The sequence below is a fragment of the Watersipora subatra genome, chromosome 1, assembly GCF_963576615.1.
Source record: "Watersipora subatra chromosome 1, tzWatSuba1.1, whole genome shotgun sequence".
Taxonomy (NCBI): Eukaryota; Metazoa; Bryozoa; class Gymnolaemata; order Cheilostomatida; family Watersiporidae; genus Watersipora; species Watersipora subatra.
The window spans coordinates 34,790,239-34,811,659 of record NC_088708.1 but is presented as its reverse complement, the minus strand read 5'-3'; the positions used below and the strand labels follow the sequence as shown (position 1 = coordinate 34,811,659).

The following is a 21,421-nucleotide window of genomic DNA, read 5'->3' as shown; positions in this document are numbered from 1 at the left end:
ATGTTGCTTTACACAGAGTTCAGTACATATAGCTTCACACAGAGTTCAGTACATGTTGCTTCACACAGAGTTCAGTACATATAGCTTCACACAGAGTTTTTGAGCGAAAAGATTCCGATCAGAACAATCATTAGTGACTATGAGTCATTTGTTAGTGGATCACTGGGGCAACTTGCTCCATGGTGGCCTTACAAGGCTACCAAGACAGTACACTTCTACTCACTTCTGTTGACACCTGTCTAAAGGCTTATGGAAATAGCGAGTTGGCAATAAATGGACAGTGTCCAGTAGTAGTTTATTATGGCAACATGAAACAAGAGCCTCTCAAACTACTTGTTGCGAATACAACACTTGTAGTTGAAGTTTGACTTAGATTGGAATGATAATTTTGAACTTTCACAGCAAGGATTATGAAATTTAGAACCGCGTAAACTTGACGCTGATTATTCTGTTGTTTCCATGTTGAATGACAAGGTTGCATCAGTGTCCTCAAAGTATCCTGAGGTGTTCAAAGATGGTTTAGGTCATTGTAAAAAGCTGACAGTGCCAACACACAACCCTGGCAGTGTACTGAAGTTTACCAAACCATATGATGTACCTTTTTCTCATCAACAGGCTGTGAGAGAAAAGATAGAGCGGCTTGTGGCGGCTGGCGTACTGGAACATGTTGATTCTAGCGAGTATGCAGCACCAATAGTAGCTGTTACTAAACCGAATGTAAAAGTTTGTATTTGTGGCGACTTTAAAAAGCTAAACTAACAGATATCAATTGACCAGCACCCACTCCCTAAACTCAACGAACTTTTGGAGAAAATTTTTTTGAGTTCAGGGAGTGGGTGCTGAACTCACTCCATACTGGTGAGAGTTGACTCAGCACTCTCTCATCATTGAACATTCTTTCATAACGCAACACTTTCTTGTCACTTGAAAGTATCCTATCTCTCAGCACTCTCCCATGACTCAACACTCTCACCAATCAGCACTCTCCCATGACTCAGCACTCTCTCACCACTCAGCACTCTCCCATAACTCAGCACTCTCTCACCACTCTCTTGTCACTCAGCACTCGTAACTCAGCACCTCATCACTCATCATTCCATCGTCACTCAGCACTCTCTCTCTCTTCACTCAGCACTCTCTCGTCACTCAGCAGTCTCTCGTCACTCATCACTCCCTCGTCACTCAGCACTCTCTCGTCACTCAGCACTCTCTCGTCACTCAGCACTCTCTCGTCACTCATCACTCTCTCGTCACTCATCACTCTCTCGTCATTCATCACTCTCTCGTCACTCAGCACTCTCTCGTCGCTCAGCACTCTCTCGTCGCTCAGCACTCTCTCGTCGCTCAGCACTCTCTCGTCGCTCAGCACTCTCTCGTCGCTCAGCACTCTCTCATCACTCATCACTATCTCGCCACTCAGCACTCTCTGACCACTCAGCACCCTCTGACCACTTGGCACCCTCTGACCACTTCGCACTCTCTAGCCATTCAACATTCTCTGGTTACTCAGCACTCTCTCATCACTCAGCACTCTCTCGTCACTCAGCACTATCTCATCACTCAGCACTCTCTCGTCACTCAGCACTCTCTCATCACTCATCACTATCTCACCACTCAGCACTCTCTCGTTACTCATCACTATCTCGTCACTCAGCATTCTCTCGCCATTCAGCACTATCTAGCCACCAAGCTCTCTCCCCTCACTTGGTCTTCTCCCGCCACTCAGCACTCTCTGACCACTCAGCACTCTCTGACCACTCGGCACCCTCTGACCACTTCGCACTCTCTAGCCATTCAACATTCTCTCATTACTCAGCACTCTCTCGTCACTCAACACTCTCTCATTACTCAGCATTCTCTCACCACTCGGTGCTTTCTCGCCTTTTTGCCGACTGTTGTCACAGAGCACTCACCCAGTACTCAGCACTGTTTCATCAGTCAGCACTACCTCCACTCTCTGAGCACTCATCATTCTCTTTTCACTCAGCCCTCTCTCATCACTCACCACTCTCCCACCACCAAACACAACTTCTGCTCTGGCAAACTCCCTAAGCATTATGAAGTCTATCACCATTCCGCCTACGGATGTTTCTGATCCAACAGATCACACTTTTTCCCAATGTAGGTTAGGTAGCATATGGTGCAGCTTATGCACTTGATCAAACACTGGCAACCTACTACCATCAAGACTGACAGACTTTAAAGGTCAGTTCGCTTGCCTACTCCATAAAAATGGTGATAGGTGCATTCAATATAGTGTCGTTTCTCTCAAATAGCTATTAAAAGCCTTTAAAAGGCAAATTTCTTTCAAAGGCTTCTGATATAACAATACTTTTGTTTTCATCTGCTTTCCATCGGAACTGGCACTTATTCAATTTTAAATTTCAGATAAGAGTTAAGACTTATATCTAATCTTCTACAGGTTCAGATATTTCATGACACCATCACCAAACAAAGCGCAGTGATATATGATATGTTAGAGCAGTCACTTATGATATGTTAGAGCGGTCGTATATGATATGTTAGAGCAGTCGTATATGATATGTTAGAGCAGTCATATATGATATATTAGAGCAATTTTACTTGATATGTTAGAGCAGTCATATATGATATGCTAGAGCAGTCGTATATGATATGTTAGAGCAGTCGTATATGATATGTTAGAGCAGTCGTATATGATATGTTAGAGCAGACATATATGATATGTTAGACCAGTCATATATGACATGTTAAACCAGTCATATATGATATGTTAGACCAGTCATATATGATATGTTAGACCAGTCATATATGATATGTTAGAGCAGTCATATATGATATGCTAGAGCAGTCGTATATGATATGTTAGAGCAGTCGTATATGATATGTTAAAGCAGTCGTATATGATATGTTAGAGCAGTCATATATGATATGTTAGAGCAGTCATATATGATATGTTAGATCAGTTATATATGATATGTTAGAGCGGTCGTATATGATATGTTAGAACAGTCGTATATGATATGTTAGAGCAGTCATATATGATATATTAGAGCAATTTTACTTGATATGTTAGAGCAGTCATATATGATATGCTAGAGCAGTCGTATATGATATGTTAGAGCAGTCGTATATGATATGTTAGAACAGTAGTATATGATATGTTAGAGCAGTCATATATGATATGTTAGAGCAGTCATATATGACATGTTAAACCAGTCATATATGATATGTTAGACCAGTCATATATGATATGTTAGACCAGTCATATATGATATGTTAGAGCAATTTTACTTGATATGTTAGAGCAGTCATATATGATATGCTAGAGCAGTCGTATATGATATGTTAGATCAGTTATATATGATATGTTAGAGCGGTCGTATATGATATGTTAGAACAGTCGTATATGATATGTTAGAGCAGTCATATATGATATATTAGAGCAATTTTACTTGATATGTTAGAGCAGTCATATATGATATGCTAGAGCAGTCGTATATGATATGTTAGAGCAGTCGTATATGATATGTTAGAACAGTAGTATATGATATGTTAGAGCAGTCATATATGATATGTTAGAGCAGTCATATATGACATGTTAAACCAGTCATATATGATATGTTAGACCAGTCATATATGATATGTTAGACCAGTCATATATGATATGTTAGAGCAGTCATATATGATTTGCTAGAGCAGTCGTATATGATATGTTAAAGCAGTCATATATAATATGTTAAAGCAGTCGTATATGATATGTTAGAGCAGTCATATATGATATGTTAGAGCAGTCACATATGATATGTTAGAGCAGTCATATATGATATGTTAGAGCAGTCATATATGATGTTAGATCAGTCATATATGATATGTTAGACCAGTCATATATGATATGTTAGACCAGTCATATATGATATGTTAGACCAGTCATATATGATATGTTAGACCAGTCATATATGATATGTTAGAGCACAACTTTTATGTAGAGAAAAGTACCAGCTCAAAAACAGCAATAGGATAGTTTTGGAGAGATGAATTTTGGTAAAGAGCTAGAAAAACTAGTGGATATTATAATTTACTGGTACTGATGGCCACTGATAGAGGATAGGAGACATTGACGCATTATCAATGTGAGCATTTGAACCGATTTACTGTAATGAATTGCTTCTTTGTACTGTATTCTAAAACAGTAGCGCCTTCAAGTTCCTACTTCTCCTTCGTGTTTCATTTTGAAACGCTGCCAGTATGTTTTGTAAACAGCAACATAAAGTGAGTAATAAAATCTCAAATGAAGATGATAATAGACCAGCTCGGGATAAGAACTCTCTTTGTATCTCAATATATAAACTGTGTATCAGAACACTTATGTTAACATATAACAGTGCAAGCAAATTCAAGCTAAGTGAAAGTCATGAAGAAGTTGACTGAAAGCAACTTGATAAGATTGCAAAGATACTCAACGCTAGAAGATATATATTGACAACACTGTCATTTATTCACATGTTTGCTACATTTGAACCGAAAACATTCCCTTTTTGTGATACAATTGAAGTATTTAGACAATCCCATTCAGTTACATACATACATACATATATATATATATATATATATATATATATATACAGATAATGGTTGAGACTTCACTGATATAGTGCTCAAAGCGGTCCACCGAGCCTGTATAAGTACAAAGACGGAAAAAGATTTTAGCAACAGTTTATTACTTAAAGTTTCATGATGCAAAATGATGTTAAGTTTGCACCAATCTTCAGATAAAAAATTGCATGACATAAACACAAAACCAAGAATACACTAAGAACACCAAAATGAAGAGTTACCTGTATAAGTACAAAGACGGAAAAAGATTTTAGCAACAGTTTATGACTAAAAGTTTCATACTGCATGCAGTAATCATCAGATGCTAATGTGAAGTGCTTGTGTATAATACTTGATTTGACCAAGTATTATACACAAGCACTTCACATTAGCATCTGATGATTACTGCATGCAGTATGAAACTTTTAGTCATAAACTGTTGCTAAAATCTTTTTCCGTCTTTGTACTTATACAGGTAACTCTTCATTTTGGTGTTCTTAGTGTATTCTTGGTTTTGTGTTTATGTCATGCAATTTTTTATCTGAAGATTGGTGCAAACTTAACATCATTTTGCATCATGAAACTTTAAGTAATAAACTGTTGCTAAAATCTTTTTCCGTCTTTGTACTTATATATATATATATATATATATATATATATATATATGTAACTGAATGGGGTTGTTTAAATACTTCAGTTGTATCACAAAAAGGGAATGTTTTTGGTATAGTCAAACTTCAACTATATATCTATATATATAATTCTCAAAGTCCGTCCGTGTGTCTTCGGAAATGCGACTATAGCTATTATTAGAACAGCTGAGCTGGACAACAATGCAGACTCAAAGTCATGGCTTACCGTCATTGGAAGCCTAACCTTATTAACTAGCTTAGTGGAGTTTTCCATTGGCAATATGCCAGGCTACTAGCTTGAAAGGTACAGTTGTTTGACAAAGTTTTAAAACCTTTACAGTTGTTTTTATTTCTCTCTTAATTTATTTCAACTACACGACACACTTCTTTCATGATATGTACTTTGAAAGTTAGAATGGAAAATGTTGTTTTATGTTAAATACAAATCGATTTTCTGTCCGACTCTTTTATTACACGGGCAACGCCCGGTGGCACAGCTAGTATATGTATATATATATACATACATACATGTATATACATGTATATATAGTTGAATATATATACAACTGAATGTATATATAGTTGAATGTATATATAGTTATATAGTATATAACTAGTATTATATTATTATATACATATATATACATATCTATATACATGTATATATATATACATATACATACATATATATATATACATACATATATATATACATACATATATATACATACATATATATATACATATATATATATATATATAGTACTAGTTATAGAAAATAGTTGAACTTATCTATCAGCTACTGGCAGTTTTATGACTTCCTCTGTCAATCTTCAGGCTGATAGTCTGAATTTATAATATAGTAAAACAAGGAAAACACTCAAGTAAAGTCCTTTGTTGCAAGTCATCAATACAATTTATCTGCTGAACATGGAACATATGAGATACGAAAATTGATAAAGAGAAAGACCCAGCACCTCATAGACGAGTTTAGGAGCGAAGACTGTCCATACAAATAGGTGAAATCTTTCAAGAATGATGAGTACTTGTAGAACGATCATGTCCATGAGCTTGAAAACTAGAAAGAACCTAGCTGCCACCAATGCACTTCCTCTGTAACAGAAAGGGTCAAGTAATAGTCACACGCAGCTTATGCTACTTTTTGCAAGGTGTAACCCACCAATCCATCATTTCACGAAGCCATATGGAGGACATTAGGAGATCGATAGCAATATAGCCAGAGACAGATTTCACACCAACAAAGATACACAGAAATAAAACGAATGCAATTTGATCAACATAATTTGAAAGACCGATCCTGTAGAAAAAATATTGCATTTGTAAGAAAGTTGACTCCGAAAGATCATCTTGATTGTGCCGAAAAGCAACTGTAAAATCAAAAAGCAACTCTAACATCAAAAAGCACCTGTAGAATACAAAAACAATAAATATGGTTTTCCCTTAGTCTCTGTTCAGTGTGAGCAGATGACACCTCACTCCATAATTGCTCTCGAAAAATGTTCTGTTCCGATTGAAACATTCCCCCACTTTCAACCCTTGCAGTAATGGTAAATACCAGTTTAAGTTCTGTATTCCAAGGTATCAGCACTTCAAAGTTGAAGAACAAGTAAAAGTATAGCAATAGAGTTTAATGGAAAGGCGCTTATCTCAGGATTAACCGTATTACGACAAGATTAGAGTAAACTGACAGGGATTAACATAGCATCAGATGATGACACCTATTTAGAGCTCCTTCCCTACTATATGACTACTTTTTCCAGCAACTTAAACCAAACTACTAATAACTTTTTGATCAGAACAAACACCTTATATCACTGTCAGGTCTGACTAGATCTATTAAATTACCAATGGAGTACATTGCAACTACAAAGATAACATATTTAATCACAATTTAATGGAGCACATTGCAACTACAAAGATAACATATTTAATCACAATTTAATGGAGCACATTGCAACTACAAAGGTAACATATTTAATCACAATTTAATGGAGCACATTGCAACTACAAAGATAACATATTTAATCACAATTTAATGGAGCACATTGCAACTACAAAGGTAACATATTTAATCACAATTTAATGGAGCACATTGCAACTACAAAGATAACATATTTAATCACAATTTAATGGAGCACATTGCAACTACAAAGATAACATATTTAATCACAATTTAATGGAGCACATTGCAACTACAAAGATAACATATTTAATCACAATTTAATGGAGCACATTGCAACTACAAAGATAACATATTTAATCACAATTTAATGGAGCACATTGCAACTACAAAGGTAACATATTTAATCACAATTTAATGGAGCACATTGCAACTACAAAGATAACATATTTAATCACAATTTAATGGAGCACATTGCAACTACAAAGATAACATATTTAATCACAATTTAATGGAGCACATTGCAACTACAAAGGTAACATATTTAATCACAATTTAATGGAGCACATTGCAACTACAAAGGTAACATATTTAATCACAATTTAATGGAGCACATTGCAACTACAAAGGTAACATATTTAATCACAATTTAATGGAGCACATTGCAACTACAAAGATAACATATTTAATCACAATTTAATGGAGCACATTGCAACTACAAAGATAACATATTTAATCACAATTTAATGGAGCACATTGCAACTACAAAGGTAACATATTTAATCACAATTTAATGGAGCACATTGCAACTACAAAGATAACATATTTAATCACAATTTAATGGAGCACATTGCAACTACAAAGGTAACATATTTAATCACAATTTAATGGAGCACATTGCAACTACAAAGATAACATATTTAATCACAATTTAATGGAGCACATTGCAACTACAAAGGTAACATATTTAATCACAATTTAATGGAGCACATTGCAACTACAAAGATAACATATTTAATCACAATTTAATGGAGCACATTGCAACTACAAAGATAACATATTTAATCACAATTTAATGGAGCACATTGCAACTACAAAGGTAACATATTTAATCACAATTTAATGGAGCACATTGCAACTACAAAGATAACATATTTAATCACAATTTAATGGAGCACATTGCAACTACAAAGATAACATATTTAATCACAATTTAATGGAGCACATTGCAACTACAAAGATAACATATTTAATCACAATTTAATGGAGCACATTGCAACTACAAAGGTAACATATTTAATCACAATTTAATGGAGCACATTGCAACTACAAAGATAACATATTTAATCACAATTTAATGGAGCACATTGCAACTACAAAGATAACATATTTAATCACAATTTAATGGAGCACATTGCAACTACAAAGGTAACATATTTAATCACAATTTAATGGAGCACATTGCAACTACAAAGGTAACATATTTAATCACAATTTAATGGAGCACATTGCAACTACAAAGATAACATATTTAATCACAATTTAATGGAGCACATTGCAACTACAAAGATAACATATTTAATCACAATTTAATGGAGCACATTGCAACTACAAAGATAACATATTTAATCACAATTTAATGGAGCACATTGCAACTACAAAGGTAACATATTTAATCACAATTTAATGGAGCACATTGCAACTACAAAGATAACATATTTAATCACAATTTAATGGAGCACATTGCAACTACAAAGATAACATATTTAATCACAATTTAATGGAGTACATTGCAACTACAAAGATAACATATTTAATCACAATTTAATGGAGTACATTGCAACTACAAAGATAACATATTTAATCACAATTTAATGGAGCACATTGCAACTACAAAGATAACATATTTAATCACAATTTAATGGAGCACATTGCAACTACAAAGATAACATATTTAATCACAATTTAATGGAGCACATTGCAACTACAAAGATAACATATTTAATCACAATTTAATGGAGCACATTGCAACTACAAAGGTAACATATTTAATCACAATTTAATGGAGCACATTGCAACTACAAAGATAACATATTTAATCACAATTTAATGGAGCACATTGCAACTACAAAGATAACATATTTAATCACAATTTAATGGAGCACATTGCAACTACAAAGATAACATATTTAATCACAATTTAATGGAGCACATTGCAACTACAAAGATAACATATTTAATCACAATTTAATGGAGCACATTGCAACTACAAAGGTAACATATTTAATCACAATTTAATGGAGCACATTGCAACTACAAAGATAACATATTTAATCACAATTTAATGGAGCACATTGCAACTACAAAGATAACATATTTAATCACAATTTAATGGAGCACATTGCAACTACAAAGATAACATATTTAATCACAATTTAATGGAGCACATTGCAACTACAAAGATAACATATTTAATCACAATTTAATGGAGCACATTGCAACTACAAAGATAACATATTTAATCACAATTTAATGGAGCACATTGCAACTACAAAGATAACATATTTAATCACAATTTAATGGAGCACATTGCAACTACAAAGGTAACATATTTAATCACAATTTAATGAAGCACATTGCAACTACAAAGATAACATATTTAATCACAATTTAATGGAGTACATTGCAACTACAAAGATAACATATTTAATCACAATTTAATGGAGCACATTGCAACTACAAAGATAACATATTTAATCACAATTTAATGAAGCACATTGCAACTACAAAGATAACATATTTAATCACAATTTAATGGAGTACATTGCAACTACAAAGATAACATATTTAATCACAATTTAATGGAGCACATTGCAACTACAAAGATAACATATTTAATCACAATTTAATGGAGCACATTGCAACTACAAAGATAACATATTTAATCACAATTTAATGGAGCACATTGCAACTACAAAGATAACATATTTAATCACAATTTAATGGAGCACATTGCAACTACAAAGGTAACATATTTAATCACAATTTAATGGAGCACATTGCAACTACAAAGATAACATATTTAATCACAATTTAATGGAGCACATTGCAACTACAAAGGTAACATATTTAATCACAATTTAATGAAGCACATTGCAACTACAAAGATAACATATTTAATCACAATTTAATGGAGTACATTGCAACTACAAAGATAACATATTTAATCACAATTTAATGGAGCACATTGCAACTACAAAGATAACATATTTAATCACAATTTAATGGAGCACATTGCAACTACAAAGATAACATATTTAATCACAATTTAATGGAGCACATTGCAACTACAAAGATAACATATTTAATCACAATTTAATGGAGCACATTGCAACTACAAAGATAACATATTTAATCACAATTTAATGGAGCACATTGCAACTACAAAGATAACATATTTAATCACAATTTAATGGAGCACATTGCAACTACAAAGATAACATATTTAATCACAATTTAATGGAGCACATTGCAACTACAAAGATAACATATTTAATCACAATTTAATGGAGCACATTGCAACTACAAAGATAACATATTTAATCACAATTTAATGGAGCACATTGCAACTACAAAGATAACATATTTAATCACAATTTAATGGAGCACATTGCAACTACAAAGATAACATATTTAATCACAATTTAATGGAGCACATTGCAACTACAAAGATAACATATTTAATCACAATTTAATGGAGCACATTGCAACTACAAAGATAACATATTTAATCACAATTTAATGGAGCACATTGCAACTACAAAGGTAACATATTTAATCACAATTTAATGGAGCACATTGCAACTACAAAGATAACATATTTAATCACAATTTAATGGAGCACATTGCAACTACAAAGATAACATATTTAATCACAATTTAATGGAGCACATTGCAACTACAAAGATAACATATTTAATCACAATTTAATGGAGCACATTGCAACTACAAAGATAACATATTTAATCACAATTTAATGGAGCACATTGCAACTACAAAGATAACATATTTAATCACAATTTAATGGAGCACATTGCAACTACAAAGATAACATATTTAATCACAATTTAATGGAGCACATTGCAACTACAAAGATAACATATTTAATCACAATTTAATGGAGCACATTGCAACTACAAAGATAACATATTTAATCACAATTTAATGGAGCACATTGCAACTACAAAGATAACATATTTAATCACAATTTAATGGAGCACATTGCAACTACAAAGATAACATATTTAATCACAATTTAATGGAGCACATTGCAACTACAAAGATAACATATTTAATCACAATTTAATGGAGCACATTGCAACTACAAAGATAACATATTTAATCACAATTTAATGGAGCACATTGCAACTACAAAGATAACATATTTAATCACAATTTAATGGAGCACATTGCAACTACAAAGATAACATATTTAATCACAATTTAATGGAGCACATTGCAACTACAAAGATAACATATTTAATCACAATTTAATGGAGCACATTGCAACTACAAAGGTAACATATTTAATCACAATTTAATGGAGCACATTGCAACTACAAAGATAACATATTTAATCACAATTTAATGGAGCACATTGCAACTACAAAGATAACATATTTAATCACAATTTAATGGAGCACATTGCAACTACAAAGATAACATATTTAATCACAATTTAATGGAGCACATTGCAACTACAAAGGTAACATATTTAATCACAATTTAATGGAGCACATTGCAACTACAAAGATAACATATTTAATCACAATTTAATGGAGCACATTGCAACTACAAAGATAACATATTTAATCACAATTTAATGGAGCACATTGCAACTACAAAGATAACATATTTAATCACAATTTAATGGAGCACATTGCAACTACAAAGATAACATATTTAATCACAATTTAATGGAGCACATTGCAACTACAAAGATAACATATTTAATCACAATTTAATGGAGCACATTGCAACTACAAAGATAACATATTTAATCACAATTTAATGGAGCACATTGCAACTACAAAGATAACATATTTAATCACAATTTAATGGAGCACATTGCAACTACAAAGATAACATATTTAATCACAATTTAATGGAGCACATTGCAACTACAAAGATAACATATTTAATCACAATTTAATGGAGCACATTGCAACTACAAAGATAACATATTTAATCACAATTTAATGGAGCACATTGCAACTACAAAGGTAACATATTTAATCACAATTTAATGGAGCACATTGCAACTACAAAGATAACATATTTAATCACAATTTAATGGAGCACATTGCAACTACAAAGATAACATATTTAATCACAATTTAATGGAGCACATTGCAACTACAAAGATAACATATTTAATCACAATTTAATGGAGCACATTGCAACTACAAAGATAACATATTTAATCACAATTTAATGGAGCACATTGCAACTACAAAGGTAACATATTTAATCACAATTTAATGGAGCACATTGCAACTACAAAGATAACATATTTAATCACAATTTAATGGAGCACATTGCAACTACAAAGATAACATATTTAATCACAATTTAATGGAGCACATTGCAACTACAAAGATAACATATTTAATCACAATTTAATGGAGCACATTGCAACTACAAAGATAACATATTTAATCACAATTTAATGAAGCACATTGCAACTACAAAGGTAACATATTTAATCACAATTTAATGGAGCACATTGCAACTACAAAGATAACATATTTAATCACAATTTAATGGAGCACATTGCAACTACAAAGATAACATATTTAATCACAATTTAATGGAGCACATTGCAACTACAAAGATAACATATTTAATCACAATTTAATGGAGCACATTGCAACTACAAAGATAACATATTTAATCACAATTTAATGGAGCACATTGCAACTACAAAGATAACATATTTAATCACAATTTAATGGAGCACATTGCAACTACAAAGGTAACATATTTAATCACAATTTAATGGAGCACATTGCAACTACAAAGATAACATATTTAATCACAATTTAATGGAGCACATTGCAACTACAAAGATAACATATTTAATCACAATTTAATGGAGCACATTGCAACTACAAAGATAACATATTTAATCACAATTTAATGGAGCACATTGCAACTACAAAGATAACATATTTAATCACAATTTAATGGAGCACATTGCAACTACAAAGATAACATATTTAATCACAATTTAATGGAGCACATTGCAACTACAAAGGTAACATATTTAATCACAATTTAATGGAGCACATTGCAACTACAAAGGTAACATATTTAATCACAATTTAATGGAGCACATTGCAACTACAAAGATAACATATTTAATCACAATTTAATGGAGCACATTGCAACTACAAAGATAACATATTTAATCACAATTTAATGGAGCACATTGCAACTACAAAGATAACATATTTAATCACAATTTAATGGAGCACATTGCAACTACAAAGATAACATATTTAATCACAATTTAATGGAGCACATTGCAACTACAAAGATAACATATTTAATCACAATTTAATGGAGCACATTGCAACTACAAAGGTAACATATTTAATCACAATTTAATGGAGCACATTGCAACTACAAAGATAACATATTTAATCACAATTTAATGGAGCACATTGCAACTACAAAGATAACATATTTAATCACAATTTAATGGAGCACATTGCAACTACAAAGATAACATATTTAATCACAATTTAATGGAGCACATTGCAACTACAAAGATAACATATTTAATCACAATTTAATGGAGCACATTGCAACTACAAAGGTAACATATTTAATCACAATTTAATGGAGCACATTGCAACTACAAAGATAACATATTTAATCACAATTTAATGGAGCACATTGCAACTACAAAGATAACATATTTAATCACAATTTAATGGAGCACATTGCAACTACAAAGATAACATATTTAATCACAATTTAATGGAGCACATTGCAACTACAAAGATAACATATTTAATCACAATTTAATGGAGCACATTGCAACTACAAAGATAACATATTTAATCACAATTTAATGGAGTACATTGCAACTACAAAGGTAACATATTTAATCACAATTTAATGGAGCACATTGCAACTACAAAGATAACATATTTAATCACAATTTAATGGAGCACATTGCAACTACAAAGATAACATATTTAATCACAATTTAATGGAGCACATTGCAACTACAAAGATAACATATTTAATCACAATTTAATGGAGCACATTGCAACTACAAAGGTAACATATTTAATCACAATTTAATGGAGCACATTGCAACTACAAAGATAACATATTTAATCACAATTTAATGGAGCACATTGCAACTACAAAGATAACATATTTAATCACAATTTAATGGAGCACATTGCAACTACAAAGATAACATATTTAATCACAATTTAATGAAGCACATTGCAACTACAAAGATAACATATTTAATCACAATTTAATGGAGCACATTGCAACTACAAAGATAACATATTTAATCACAATTTAATGGAGTACATTGCAACTACAAAGATAACATATTTAATCACAATTTAATGGAGCACATTGCAACTACAAAGATAACATATTTAATCACAATTTAATGAAGCACATTGCAACTACAAAGATAACATATTTAATCACAATTTAATGGAGTACATTGCAACTACAAAGATAACATATTTAATCACAATTTAATGGAGCACATTGTAACTACAAAGATAACATATTTAATCACAATTTAATGGAGCACATTGCAACTACAAAGATAACATATTTAATCACAATTTAATGGAGCACATTGCAACTACAAAGATAACATATTTAATCACAATTTAATGGAGCACATTGCAAATACAAAGATAACATATTTAATCACAATTTAATGGAGCACATTGCAACTACAAAGGTAACATATTTAATCACAATTTAATGGAGCACATTGCAACTACAAAGATAACATATTTAATCACAATTTAATGGAGCACATTGCAACTACAAAGGTAACATATTTAATCACAATTTAATGGAGCACATTGCAACTACAAAGATAACATATTTAATCACAATTTAATGGAGCACATTGCAACTACAAAGATAACATATTTAATCACAATTTAATGAAGCACATTGCAACTACAAAGATAACATATTTAATCACAATTTAATGGAGCACATTGCAACTACAAAGATAACATATTTAATCACAATTTAATGGAGTACATTGCAACTACAAAGATAACATATTTAATCACAATTTAATGGAGCACATTGCAACTACAAAGATAACATATTTAATCACAATTTAATGGAGCACATTGCAACTACAAAGATAACATATTTAATCACAATTTAATGGAGCACATTGCAACTACAAAGATAACATATTTAATCACAATTTAATGGAGCACATTGCAACTACAAAGATAACATATTTAATCACAATTTAATGGAGCACATTGCAACTACAAAGGTAACATATTTAATCACAATTTAATGGAGTACATTGCAACTACAAAGATAACATATTTAATCACAATTTAATGAAGCACATTGCAACTACAAAGATAACATATTTAATCACAATTTAATGGAGCACATTGCAACTACAAAGATAACATATTTAATCACAATTTAATGGAGCACATTGCAACTACAAAGATAACATATTTAATCACAATTTAATGGAGCACATTGCAACTACAAAGATAACATATTTAATCACAATTTAATGGAGCACATTGCAACTACAAAGATAACATATTTAATCACAATTTAATGGAGCACATTGCAACTACAAAGATAACATATTTAATCACAATTTAATGGAGCACATTGCAACTACAAAGATAACATATTTAATCACAATTTAATGGAGCACATTGCAACTACAAAGATAACATATTTAATCACAATTTAATGGAGCACATTGCAACTACAAAGATAACATATTTAATCACAATTTAATGGAGCACATTGCAACTACAAAGATAACATATTTAATCACAATTTAATGGGGCACATTGCAACTACAAAGATAACATAGAATAACAAAGATAACTAATGGTATAAATGAAATCATACGATAATAGAACAAGAAATAGCTGAGAGGATGCTGTTTTTCCGAAGTTTGATTCAGACTCCTGAAATCACTCGTTACAAATTTCAGTTGCTTCAACCAAGATTTATGTACTTTAGAAGCTTTGCTTTCAGAGCTGACTCGAGATAAGGTATAACTGGTCTTTTATGTAGAGCGCATTTTAAATGGTATCAAGGATCGACGCAATGAAAACTAGCTGAAATCAATTCACAACTTATACACCTCTTTTGAAGATTTATATTCTTGTAACACACACATATTATATGTTTATAATCTTAAATTGACCAACCTGAATTCATCTCGATTATTCTGCTACACATTTTCTGATCACACAAGAAAAGACTATGCGATTAAATACGCCTGAAGTGTTCAGATGCCAACCGCGCAACCCTGTCAATTTTGGAGAATTGTGGTAGTTTTTACCTTGATTGGATTCGGCTACAACACAATCAAGCCGGGCTAGTAACACAAAAAGGTGTAGCTCGAAATCCTTATAAATATTTTAATATTTAAGGGTATAATGCCTATTACCGAATGTTTTCCATTTTTTAAATGCATTTGGGGTATGTTAAAACTCTTATTTGATTTGCTAGCACAGCATTAATAGAGTAATGAATTCGCCTATCAGTCAAATATTGTTGAAAGAAGCATGTAGGGATGACTCCAAATTTGTGATACACCTAAGACTATACGAATGCTTATCGAATACTTCATTCAGTATAAATATTTTTCTAACATTTTGTCACAAGTACCTACTGAGGGTATGCATTGGGAATCCGAAAGGGACTTAAATGCAGAAGATTGCTATGGCAGCCAAACTTAAGAAGCTAAAGGTGAAGAAGTACACTCCATTCGTAAGTGTAGACTAGCATGCGTATATGTGTACACTATTAGAAGTACATACATACGTGTCCTCTCATATGAGTACACTCCTATATATACATTTATAAGTGGGCACTGATATGTGTACACATATGTACATTTGTATGCGTACAATCTTATGTGTACACATCTAGATGTACAATCGAATGCATATGCATTCGATTGTACATTCGCAGTGCATTTGTGTATACGCCTAAAGGTGCACTGACATACTGACTACACTGCTTTATAGTACATATGTACACTCATGGACATACACTCATAGATGTACACTCCTAGAAGCACACTACTAGACATACACTCCTAGATGTACACTTCTATACATACACTCCTATAATATGTACACACCTATATGTACACTCCTGGACATATACTCTTATATGTACACTCTTAGACATACACTCCTATATTCAAACATCTAGCTGTATACTCCTAGATGTACACTGCCGGCCATACACCCCTAAACATTGACACCTACATATATACTCCTATACCTACACTCCTAAATATACACTCCTAGATGTACAGTCTTGAACATATACTCTTATGTGTACACTCTTAGACATATACTCCTCGACATACACTCCTAGATGTACACTCCTATACGACAACTCCTACACTCCTGCACATATACCCTTACCTGTACACTTTTAAGCATACACTCATAAATGTACACTCCTAGACGTACACGCCTAGCTGTACACTCCTCGACTGTTACACCTGCCGTATAAATATATATTTATACAGTATATATATATTATATATATATACCGTAAAACCTCTAATTGAACGCCATGGCGCTTTATTTTTCAACCCTTCTCCAATAGCGGCGCTTTCTTAGAGGTGACCTGCAAATGGAAAATGGCATTGTATTTTTTGGATAGCTCGTCAGAATTTTGGGAAGATGAATTTAACCTTTTACGTGCAAAGCGATCGTCACCTATATTTTGTACTCTCCTTCGGACGTAGCGGCACTAACCATTTTAGATGTAAATAATCTACTATAACTTACCTCCAACTTGTAGCAGATTGCTAAACAAATACGCATTGGGAAGCTGAAAAATACCTTTACCAGTTGATATATACATGTATTGCTTGCAATTAACCAATGGTAATCTTAGAGTTTGCATTTGCATAGTTTGCATTGCAATTTGTTGCAGCTTTTAATTTTTTATTTTAATATAAATTTGAAGGCATATTTTTATTTTGTAACTATATTTCACAAGGTTGCATAAAAGCTCATTGCACTCATCGATATGTTTGCTACAGTGAGCAATAGAAGGAAGAGTTATGGCCGTTGATCCATAGTAAGACGAGCTAAGATAACCTCAAGGATGCCATAAAATAATATGCCATCAACTCGCAAGTTTATAAGTTATATAATGATAATCTATCAAATGATACAAATACATATTCAAGAACAAGCGACACAAACGAACTATACTTATAATGCGCTCGTTGACGTCAATGTACTGAGCCACAAACTAGCTAGTTTGATAAACTTCCGCTAAAATTTCTACAAGCAGAAACAAAAATTAACATTTTTGAAACAAACATATTTCCATCGTTTGCTCAGCCAGTTGCGTTCTGATCGTTGCTTTTGATGAAACAAACATTATCTTCTGGCTGTTCAATACCTTCCACAATGCCTTCCGAACTTAACCTTTTTTCTGCACTGCTGAACTAGTTGATATTGGTATCCAAGCAATTTTTAGTAGGGTAAAACTTTTACGTGTTACCTTTCACACAAATAATAATAAACTTTTAGCCGTATGCACACTAAGCACAACTTTTAGCCTAAAACTAGTCATTCATATACCAACATAAACGTAAACCATTTTTCAGAGACGTCAAAGTATCAGGACCACGTTAAACAAGGAGCTACTATTAGCTTGATACAGTTATTAATCATTTTTATGGTGCTGCTTTCAAAGCTTTAATGGAAAAATGGAAAGCTTTGGAGTTGCAAAACAAATTTCGATACGAACAGAAGCAACAAAAGAATTAATTGTTATTGATGTAAACGATTCATTATTAGTACGAGTTTGTGGACACTGTTCTACTAATTAGTTGACATTAGGGGTTCGTAGCGATCAAAAAATGTCAAAGTAGATGTTCAAATGGAAGTAGCATTAGATTAAAGGGTGGCGCTCTATTTGCCGACCCTTCTCCAATAGTGACGGTCAAATAGAGGCGGTGGTCAAATAGAGGTGGCGGTCAAATAGAGGTGGCTTTCAAATAAAGGTGCCATTCAAATAGAGGTTTTACGGTATATGTACACTACTATATGTACTCTATTAGACGTAACTTCCTATATTTACGCTTATTAACAACAAACAAATTGTAGGCTCTATTACAGCTTGACTCAATTTAAAAGATTACCAATGAAACCATCTATAGCGCTCGTTGACGTCAATGTACTGAGCCACAAACTAGGTAGTTTGATAAACTTCCGCTAAAATTTCTATAATTAGCAGAACTTTGGGTTGTTCCTGCCTCCGATCTGCCAACTCATCCCATACAAAATTATCTATGCTCAATTAATGGAAGTCTGTACCCTCAAAACTATTAGGTAGGTCATAAGGCTATTTATAGCGTTACATTGCATATACAGATTATTATCTAGTTTATTTCTGGTGCCACAACAAGACAACTCACCTATTTGAGGGTTTTTTTTTAATTTGAATATAGAGGCTGAGCATCCAGAAGATGGGACCTGCATACGTGTTACAAAGCATAAAGAATGCCGTGAGAATGGGGTTGTATGAAGTAAGCCCTTTGTATCCAGAACTTATGTCGACAGTGCTAATGCTATTGGAGTTACCCTAAAACAGCACAATTGATAATACCCTTTATATAGAATGCATTATAAAGCAACGAATAGTTAAACTGAGCATGACAATCATGTGCTGTAAAAAGTTTGTTCAAGCTGCAAATGAACGTTAAGGTTCATATCTACGTCTGTGTATTGATATGACTGGCGTCACAACACAGGGTAATCAATCGACATCTGAATTGCACGACTATGTTCTTTAAATCTTATTTTTAAGCAAGACAAGAGAAGTTTGTAAATCTTATACAATAATAACTTTGCCATATTCTGATTTACACCAAACCATTTTTAGATTTGTCTCACTAGGTCTGCATTTTATGCAATAGTGTATTTTCCTTCTGCAGACTAAGGTAAAGTCGTCTGTCCCTAACCTGCTTTGATTAAAGTAAAGTCATCTGTCCCTAACATCCTTTGATTAAAGTAGTCATCTGTCCCTAACATCCTTTGATTAAAGTAAAGTCATCTGTCCCTAACATCATTTGATTAAAGTAAAGTCATTTGACCCTAACATCCTTTGATTAAAGTAAAGTCATCTGTCCCTAACATCATTTGATTAAAGTAAAGTCATTTGACCCTAACATGCTTTGATTAAAGTAAAGTCATCTGTTCCTAACATCCTTTGATTAAAGTAAAGTCATCTGTCCCTAACATGCTTTGATTAAAGTAACGTCATCTGTCCCTAACATCATTTGATTAAGGTAAAGTCATCTGTCCCTAACATCCTTTGATTAAAGTAGTCATCTGTCCCTAACATCATTTGATTAAGGTAAAGTCATCTGTCCCTAACATCCCTAATAGCTGTCATACAATCTTCATGCCACGTTTGTACAGCTTTATAAACGATGCCGCACATAAAAAATTTTTGATATTGACAACCATGACCATCTTTAAAACATCTTCCAATAATACAGAAGCTTTGTAATAAAAATCATATATTCAATATTCAACATGTGTCTAATAAATTGGTCAACCTTCAAATAGGTAGTCAACGCATTTCTCTACTTACCTGATAAAAAAAGGAGGCTTGACCAAGCCAGAAATAAAGATGAGTGCGCATAAAATCATCAAGTTGAGCCCGAGAAAGTAGATATTCTGAGACAGAAACTAAGGCTACAAGAGGTAAATTGACTGTACGATGAAGAACTGTGGTCAGTAGAACCCAAGCTGCTCTAAGGCTGTGCAGACTGGTGAGAGGACACTGTCTATACCAGTGATAACCCGAATTGACCAGCATTACTGCGCTGCATAGATATACAGTGAGCGCTTCATACCGTCCCCTAGAAACAGGTAAACGAGAAGTTTTAGCTCTCTGCAACATTTGCAGTACATTTCATGCAAGCTGATAATTAGCTCTGTATGCAGTATTTGTATAGAGGTAG

The 21,421-nt window shown here is 32.7% G+C and overlaps 2 protein-coding genes across 2 annotated transcripts in view; one reads left to right on the top strand and one right to left on the bottom strand.

The window, feature by feature from the left end:
• Positions 1-459: 459 nt before the first annotated feature.
• Positions 460-2,095, top strand: LOC137386922 (uro-adherence factor A-like). The gene is made up of 2 exons (XM_068073152.1): positions 460-723; positions 1,133-2,095. The coding sequence occupies exons 1-2, from the start codon at positions 460-462 to the stop codon at positions 2,093-2,095; spliced, it is 1,227 nt and encodes a 408-aa protein (XP_067929253.1).
• A 3,699-nt stretch (positions 2,096-5,794) lies between these two features.
• The window catches only part of LOC137401972 (GPI ethanolamine phosphate transferase 2-like), a 36,331-nt gene continuing 20,704 nt past the window's right edge, over positions 5,795-21,421 (bottom strand). Inside the window, exons 11-13 of the mRNA XM_068088445.1 lie at positions 21,049-21,319; positions 19,868-20,034; positions 5,795-6,320 (exon numbers count right to left, since the gene is read on the bottom strand). Coding sequence (XP_067944546.1) covers positions 6,125-6,320; positions 19,868-20,034; positions 21,049-21,319 — 634 coding nt within the window. The 3' untranslated portion in view covers positions 5,795-6,124. The remainder of the gene's footprint in view (positions 6,321-19,867; positions 20,035-21,048; positions 21,320-21,421) is intronic.

What these genes read in the sequence shown, in the direction of transcription:
- LOC137386922 (XM_068073152.1), top strand. Translation starts at nt 460, where the DNA reads ATGTTGAATGACAAGGTTGCATCAGTGTCCTCAAAGTATCCTGAGGTG. An exon ending in TTACTAAACCGAATGTAAAA is followed by an intron (nt 724 to 1,132) that starts GTTTGTATTTGT and finishes CTCTTCACTCAG; the next exon opens with CACTCTCTCGTCACTCAGCA.